The 8,801-nt window shown below is 38.4% G+C and overlaps 1 protein-coding gene and 1 non-coding gene across 2 annotated transcripts; one reads left to right on the top strand and one right to left on the bottom strand.

Moving 5' to 3' along the window:
• Positions 1-1,060: 1,060 nt before the first annotated feature.
• TRNAQ-CUG lies at positions 1,061-1,132 on the top strand. The gene has a single exon. It is a non-coding gene; the product is annotated as a tRNA-Gln (tRNA).
• Positions 1,133-1,622: 490 nt separating this feature from the next.
• Positions 1,623-7,407, bottom strand: LOC120265505 (probable LRR receptor-like serine/threonine-protein kinase At2g16250). The gene is made up of 4 exons (XM_039273437.1): positions 5,426-7,407; positions 3,756-3,884; positions 2,598-2,620; positions 1,623-2,513 (listed from the first exon to the last, which is right to left on the bottom strand). The coding sequence occupies exons 1-4, from the start codon at positions 7,255-7,257 to the stop codon at positions 1,939-1,941; spliced, it is 2,559 nt and encodes an 852-aa protein (XP_039129371.1). The 5' UTR covers positions 7,258-7,407; the 3' UTR covers positions 1,623-1,938.
• Positions 7,408-8,801: the final 1,394 nt, after the last annotated feature.

The following is an 8,801-nucleotide window of genomic DNA, read 5'->3' as shown; positions in this document are numbered from 1 at the left end:
CATGCAAACCCTACCCATGCTTTAGGTAATGGGGATTGAGAGCATTGACATGGAGGCAATGGTAGTACCAGAACTCCGGTAAGAGGGGCTGAAGTTAAAGTATAAAGAAATTATTTAATAAAAATAATTATCTATAATAAAAAATAGTTAATAATATAACTACAATTAGAATATACATAAGTTAAAAAAAATATTAACTATAATTTGAACAACTATTATTGTCATGATGTATCTAACTAAAAAAAATAACTATATTCAACGAGACAACTAAATTATCATTCATAATCTCTTATCATCCAAAAAATACAAAAATTTATAAAATTAAGTTAATAATTTAGTTATAAAAACAACCATGTTTAACTTAATTGTATTATATATGTATATATATATATATATATATCCACCATGGCATGTGTTACTCACAACAATAATTAAACAAAAGAGTTCATAATCTATTAAAATGGACCCCACTTAAAAAGCGAATATAAGATGTTCAAGTATTTCAAATTTAAGTCTCGTTAGACACAATAATAATAATAATCCCAACACACCTAATCTACCCTTGCCTACACCACTACATCTCCGTCTCACTCCACCACCTTCCCTTTCCAACTTCCAACTTCCAACTTCCAACCAAAGCGTCTTCTCTCTCTGCGCTATCCCCTCTAGATCCCCTGACTTAAAAAATAAATAAATAAATACTAATAATAAGTAAAATTAATTATACAAAACGCATACGACATAGCCATCAATTCATTATTAGTACTTAAAAGCCACGTAATAGAAAAACCATGCATGCAGCAAACACGCAAGGAAGACTTCAATCAAACGGTTGAGATCCATACATACATGAAGTGTCGCCGTCCTCCACCGTCATCCTCCTAAGCTCCACACGTACGTCACCTCCACCGTGGCGGCCGAAAGTACCAACTTCTCCTCCGTCTCCCACACCGGAATCCCGGCCATCACCACGAACTGCTCGGAATGGTTGGCCAAATCACTAGTGAAGGGAAGTTGTTAAAGATATAAAATAGATTAAATATTCATGGCATTCGCATAAGGTCCCATGGTCTAGTGGTCAGGACATTGGACTCTGAATCCAGTAACCCGAGTTCAAATCTCGGTGGGACCTTTAAATTTTATTTTTTTTCTCCATTTCTAAATTTATTTAATAATATTACAATTCAAATCATATTTTAATTTATTTTTATAACAATTTTTTCTTCTTTTGAGGATTGTATTCTTACAAAAAATAAAAATAAATAAATAATTCAAGTGAGGTGATTTACTACAATTAATTTTTTTATAAAAATGATGGAAAAATTCTCTCAACTCCCACATTTCCCCCACCACCTCCTTAAACAAAGAGACGCTCAAATAAATCCAGTTTCATCAAGAGAACATCATTAATATGTGTGTATATATATACACACTCACAACACAAACAAACAAACAATAAACTGCAATGACATGATAGATTCAACTTTGAGAAGAGAAAATTCTTGAAATGTTTTCTTTGTTTACTGCTCAAAAAAGGGCAGTAAAACTTGTCAATCCAATTTACATTGCCAGAAAAAATACCACCAATGAAGAATACATTACACCAAATTTAACTTAAAAACACTAACTTAGAAGCATTTTCTCTAGTCACATTCTTTCTTTCACTGTGACTAAAACAGTAAAACCAGGACTCAACCCTGTGGTGCAGCCTGAAAGACCCCCCCTTCCCACCATTTTTGAATTTCAAAATCCAATTCCAGGCAGAGAAAGAAAAGAAAAGAATCAGAACTGAATGTACTCTGAATCCACTTAATTTGCCTTTACACTCTGAGTTGCAGCAGAAGATGAGCTGCGAATCAGAGGCTGGAAGACCTTCGGGCACTCGAATGGGGTGCCCGGAAGAATTATTTTGAAAAAGAATCACAAGAAAACCTCTCATTAGTCGTTGGTGTCACGAGCACCTGATGGTTCGGGGAAGATCTCTTTTGATGGTCTCTTGTGGTTGAACGAGTGCTCTCCGCAACTCCCTTGAGACCTCGTTGTTCCTGACCTCTTTAAAGTATTGTCCTCCCTCGGTGGCACAGGGATTTCTGAGGAGCTGTGTCGCCAGCTTCCGAACAATGCAGCATTCCAAGAGCCTCGTGATGATGTGGCACGGAGTCGGGCAGAGCCCGAACCGTTCTCCTCCCTCACTACCTTAAGAGGGTTCTCTAATGCTTTTAAGATGTACCTCATGAGTGGCCGCTTCGAAGGTTTTGGGTTCAGGCAAGACTTTGCCACAATCGCCATGGCCCATACTTCCTCCAAGAGGTCCTCATCGACAATGAGAGATGGGTCAACAATATTTGTAACAAGTTCCTTCTCGTAGATGCTGATGTAAGGCAGTGTCTGGTCCATCCATTCATTTGTCATTGCATTATCAGATCCGCTGATCCCAAGTTTACCTGTCACCAGCTCAAGCAACACTTTTCCGAAGCAATATACATCGTATGCACATGTTGAAGGAGGGGAACCTGAGAAAATAATGGAGAAAAGATAAACGAAAATAATATTTGAATAAATAAGCAAGATTGGTTGACAGAGTCATCTGTGCATACCAGATGAGCTTGCTTCCGATGTCCTGCACATAAAGATCAAAATAAACAAAGTGAGGTTGATAAGAAAAATAGCGTCTTTCTCATTAAGACAATAGATGTAGATCTTCCTATATTGTTTTAAAGAAGTAATTTTATTTTACATTTGGTAGAAAATTGAATGAAGAAAAGGATGAAAGGCTATAAGGGTGCAAGTGGAGAGATGACGACAAATGACAATTTCAGAGAAGTGAATTAACTATGACGGGAGTAGCATTCATTCCAATACTACTGAACTAAGATATCGACGACTAGAACTCCTTCATCCACAGGAACTAAGCATATTTTTCACATTCTCGATAAGAAGGCATACTTAATGAATAATGAGGCATCTATTGAATCGAAGCAAGACAGAGAAAAAGAATACAGTAGCAGCTAGGCTTCATGGAGAAACCAGTATTGTAACTTGTAAGCGGAATAAAGCAGTGATGAACTGATGGAAAAAGCATCATCTGGATTGAGAATGGCAATACTTGCAATGACAATGGTCGAAAGAAACATTTCGTATTAAATAGAAAAAAGGACAGAGAATTACACAATATTATCCTTCCTCAAGGCACTTTCTACATGCCTTTTAGTCCTTAAAAATTCAGAGTACAACAACCAGGAGTTTAAGGCCTAACAGGGGAGTGATTACATATCCCAATGTACCAATCAAGTTATAATTGAAAATCATAGACTAGTTCATCAATTGAGCACAGAAAACAACCTCTTCATATAACTTAATTGCTAAACTATTAATAAAGATGTTCATTCTATTCATGCCAAGCCAGAAACCTTCGAAAGCTAATACAGATGCTCCTAGAAGAGATAGTGCTCCAAAATGGGAGTGAGCACAACTGAAAAGGCCAGACTTACTCTATTTCTAAAAGATATAAGAGAATAGGTGTACCTCAAAAATCTCAAAGCGAAGCCATTGATTATAGGCACACCGTAGACAAAAACTTAATGTTGGAAAAAGTTTTAAGCTCTCAACATCAAGTATAATGTGTAGTCAAGACACGTAAATAGGTGTATCACAAAAGAATTAGTTGCTTCCTAATAGTGCAAGTATACTACATTTGGAAATGGATTTGTTACAATACAGACTCATCAAGGACAATAATAAAGAAGAAAACTTACTGTGAAAATCGCAGCAGTCTTGTGATGACCTTCTGGTGACCATCCCCTTCTTGAGGAGATACCTCACTTAAACTTCCAAGCCGCACTTCAAATTTATCATCAAGAAGGATGCTGCTTGCCTGAATATCTCTGCAATCACAGGAAATATATAGTTTCAATTGATGATTAATACTGGTTAGTAGGTCTAAATCTAATATCCTGCATCTTGAAAAGAGAAACACGTGTGTGTGTATATCATTTATCTCACAGTCAAGTTGAATAGAGACAAACTTAGATCCCAGACTGTTATATACTTGAAGAAACGACAACAGCAACAACAACAACAATAATAATAATATTTTTTAAGCTACTAAAATGGTGTGCATATAGAATTAGTGCAACAATCATATCTCTCCAATTTCACATATTACTTTATTTATCGAAAGTAATATCTTAACCAATCAGAGACAGACTTGGTATTGCTCAGGTTTCCAAAATTGTCAAAAATCAAACATAACCAAATATCTAAACAAATCCTCTTTCCACATTATACCATCATGGTATACTCATCTACATATGATGTACATAGCTGTCTAGTGAAGACACCAAGATTGGTGGTGTAATATCTGGGAAAATGATTTCATAAACAAGTAAAAGTCCAGCTATTCACACGCATTTAGAACTAATAGTCAGCCACATGAGAGAGGCTTGGCATGGCAAGCGGACATATAGGGGAAGTTGGTAATAAAGGACTCCAAAAAAAAAGGACATATAGGGGAAGATGGTAATAAAGGACTCCAAAAAAAAAGGTCATACGTTGAGGCTAAAGAATAAAACATCAAGATAATCCAAAGCAACAGTAAACTGGGGCTAAGCTCCCAAATAAGTCCAAGAAATTTGGACCGTAATGTATCGCAATACGACAAAGAAAGAGGCTAGTCAAATGGTGATGGTTAGCCTCTGGCCTAAAACTGAATATCCCCCTCCTTAGCATACAGAAGGAACAAAAACTAGGAAGAAACAAAAATAAACAGGAGGAACAACACGTGCGCATGTTTCGGTGACAACTACACATAACCAGCTCTAGTCAAAAGGATTATCCATTTGACGACTACAAAAACTGAATCAGTAAACAGAATATATAAATTGGTGCCCCTAAAACATCCTTTAAGTACATGGAACATAAGTGGGTGATATCAGGTTCAAAATTCTAGACAATAATTATTGTAGAAGTTGCCGGGAGATGGAAGCACATAAGAGTCCCACTAAAATACAAAAATGATTAAAGCAATGCTCAGCAAATCAGCTTGATGTAAACTCTGCTACACTTCTTGAAAAAGATTTCATGCATTTGCTAGATAATTGATAAGATAGATTGATGAGATAATTAAAAAAAAGTAATCACATAGAACATCATGACAAATAAGCAAAACTTAATAAAATGAAACATCCGGTGCGATAGTTTCATTTATTAGTTTATTTTAATCAAAGCAGCTCAAGCAACAAGTCTTCCAAGAATTTCTTCAACCCCAATATAAGCACATCACTGTCATAAAAGTGAAATAGCAATCACATTGTTATTAAAATAACTTAATATCAATAGAAATTGCAGTGCTGATATTTCTGAATTGATAAAGAACACAATTGTAGAAAAAAGATATAAGAATGATTTCAGTAAAGATAGAAAATACCTATGAACCAAGGGCGGCACGCACTGATGATGTAGAAAACATAGAGCCTCAGCCACTCCTGTCGCAATCTTCAACCTTGTTATCCAATCCAAAGACTGCAAACCCTCCTCTTCCGACTCGTTCTTTCTGTACAACGCACTAGACAAATCTCTGTTGGGCATAAATTTATACAAAAGAAACTTCACATTCTCATTATCCAAACAGTGCCCCAACAATGGGACCAGTCTTGAATGTGAAGCCTTAGCAAAAACATCCAATTCAATGGCATGGCCTTCCTTCTTAACAACACGCAAATCAATTTTCTTCACCACCACGGGAACCCCACCTTCCAAGATACCATGAAAGAGATCTCCTGAGTGCCCGTGCTTGATAAGATTATCATCACTAAACTCTGACGTTGCTTTGATCAACTGATCATAAGTAAATGAATCCCCGACAGCCGACAAGTTAACAGAGGCACCAGAAGGAGGCGGTCCAGCTCCCGAAGGCACAGCATTCGCACCACTCTCTCTCTGTTCAGCAGCTTGGCCTCCACATCTCATCAAGCAAAGCACAATAAACACAATCACAAGTACTAGAAGCACAATGCCGCCAAAAACACTAATCAATATATACTTCAGACTCCATCCTCTCTTCTTTCGGTTTGATCCCGGGGAGACGACGGGTGGTGTAGCCGGTGTTGGGGCTGCAGGGAAATCGAAAGAAAGACCTCTCGCCGCATAGAACTGCTGACACTCTGAGACACTCCTCTGGCCAGGTGGACCCCGGAGACAATTCCCAGCGAAAGACACATTCTTTGTTGAATCCACGGCGGGCTCTGAGCCCTGGAAGTAATTTCCAGAGAGATCAACCAAAACATACTTTGCAAAGAGGGTATTAAACCCAGAAGGGACATGCCCGTAGTACAGATTGTTGGAGAGATTGAAGGCAGCTCTAGAAACATTGGCACCCGCACTGGCATTGGCCAGAGGAATGTCCTCAAGGGTTCCAGTGAGGTTATTGTGTGAGAGGTCAACAAATTCAAGCCCCAAGAGAGACCAGAATGAAGCCGGGATAGCTCCGGAGAAGTTATTCCGACTAATGATCACAGACTGGAGAAACAAGAGGCCGGAGAAGAGAGCACTTGGAAGAGACCCGGAGAGTGAGTTGCCGGCGAGATCCAAGCTGCGCAAGCTTCTGAGATTCTTGAGGTCGTCTGGGATAGCACCGAGAAGGGAATTGAAGCTGAGATCAAGAGAAGAGAGGCCGGAGAGGTTGCCAAGCTGTGGGGGAACTTGGCCAGTGAGATTGTTGTATGAGAGGGTTAGGGTTTGGAGATTTGGTAGGGTTCCGAGAGCGGGAGGGATCAAACCAGAGAGAAAGTTGGAGGATAGGTCGAGGGAAGAGAGATTGGAAAGCTGGGAGAGGCTCGGAGGGATGTCGCCGGTGACGGAAGCGGCGGAGAGAACGAGAACGGAGAAAGAGCTCGAGAGACCAGAGCCAAACCAGGACGGGATCCGGCCGGGGAGAAGAAACCCGGAGGCGATGAAGGACTGAAGACGAGTGAGGTTGCGCAGCCCGTCCACGGCGAACCGGGGGTTAAGCCGGCCAAGTCGAGTCCGGCGAAGGCCGGAGACGTTCACAGCGACAACGCGGCCTCCACGGCAGGAAACACCAGTCCACGTCGAGCAGGGGTCGGAGCGGCGAGGCCAGTCTCGCGCACGGAGCCCTAGCGATGAACGAAGGCTAAAGAGTGCGGCGAGATCGGTGCCGGACGTGAGGTTCTGGGCCGTCGCCGGCGCCGGCGACCCGAAGAGAAGGGCAAAGACGAACACCAGGAGAAGCTCTGGCATGGCGGTGAGCTCACCGTCTCTCACCTGGTCCCCGCCATTGCCCCAATCCCATTGCCGGGAGGTAACACAGGAGGTAAGAGTTGAAGGCGGTGACCGGAACCCTAATAGTTATAATTTTTATATATATAAAGAGAGGTTTAGGAAGAGGTTGGGGAGAAGAGAAAGAAGAGGGGGGTGGATGAAATGAATGGTATGATTAATATTAATAAATAAATATTAATAAATTAAGTAAGTAAATAATTAATTAAATTTTTTAATTAATTAATTAATTAATTAATGATTCGTCTTCTCACATCTCCTGTGATTGTGTCTATTTCTTAGGCTTTTCAATTGGTTTGGGGGTTTCCATATAAAAAAGGAGAGGGTGAGGGATTGTTTTGTAATTTTTAATTTTATAAAGGACTTGAATGAAAAATGTTTGGAACGGATAAATCATATGTAGATTCTACACAGTGTACTTTGATTTCTCACTGTCACTAATGCCCTTGATGTTAAATGTTTTGTTATTCGGAGACACCCAACAATTTTTCATAATTATATATGCCCCCTCCCTCCCTAAAAAAAGCACAAGATTATAGGATTACATAAAAAAAAAAAATATTTATTACATATTCTAACTAAATGTGATCGATCTTTTGATCTATTGGCACCAGGTTCTATTTATAGGATATTTGTTTCGAGGATAACCAAAGATCATATCGTAAAATTTACTAACTCTACATTTATAGGTATTTTTAATTTCTCTGTTTATCAATATATTTATTATAAAAGTAAATTTTTCCTATATTTGTATAAGAATTTGATTTTTTTTTTTTTATTGAATGGAATTTATATTCTGAAATTGTTATAAAATTTCAAATCTTCGAACATTTGAATTGTGTACCAGTTATTTAAAATTATTGGCCAAGTTCTTAAAATTTAAAAAATTAAATATAATAATCAAGATTTTAATGTAATTTGTTGTAGAATTTATTTCCTTTTATGATTTAAAAAAAATAGCATGAAAACCCACCAAAAACTGATATTATTATTTTAGATTATAGTAAAAAAATTAATAAAAATTTAAATTGTATAAAAAACATTTTAGTGAATGATTTTTCAGAAAGATAATAATAATAATAATAATAATAATAATAATAATAATAATAATAATAATTTCTACAAAGATGTTATAAAGAAAAACTGTTTCTCCGACTAGACATACAGAAAATTAGCCATTTTTATAGGGGGTCCACAGGATAAAAAATGCTGGTGAGTGGCAAATCGGTAGATTTTGGAAGATGAGGAGGGTAAATGGGGAAATACGAAATGTTGATTTTAATTGGATCGGTCAACGACTTTGGGTATCTGGTCAAAGGATCACCGGGTGGAGTTTTGTGAGTTGATGCTGACGTGGACCACTGTGTCCATGTGACGGGCCCCACTCGTGCCCTTTCTGCTACGTCATCATCTCAGTCACTCAAAACTTGCCACGTGGCCAACGTTTTTAACGCAAATCCGTTGGACGGTCGCGATCATTGATCGCGAGAAAATTACCAAATGCG

Source organism: Dioscorea cayenensis, chromosome 7, assembly GCF_009730915.1.
Source record: "Dioscorea cayenensis subsp. rotundata cultivar TDr96_F1 chromosome 7, TDr96_F1_v2_PseudoChromosome.rev07_lg8_w22 25.fasta, whole genome shotgun sequence".
Taxonomy (NCBI): Eukaryota; Viridiplantae; Streptophyta; class Magnoliopsida; order Dioscoreales; family Dioscoreaceae; genus Dioscorea; species Dioscorea cayenensis.
This window is presented reverse-complemented; position numbering and strand designations above follow the sequence as displayed.

Excerpts from the sequence above, each read along its gene's own strand:
- LOC120265505 (XM_039273437.1), bottom strand. The coding sequence starts at position 7,257 with ATGCCAGAGCTTCTCCTGGTGTTCGTCTTTGCCCTTCTCTTCGGGTCG. Across the intron at positions 2,621-3,755 it reads AGACTGCTGCGATTTTCACA|GACATCGGAAGCAAGCTCAT; the intron begins GTAAGTTTTCTT and ends CTTTATGTGCAG. Across the intron at positions 2,514-2,597 it reads ATCGGAAGCAAGCTCATCTG|GTTCCCCTCCTTCAACATGT; the intron begins GTATGCACAGAT and ends TTATTTTCTCAG.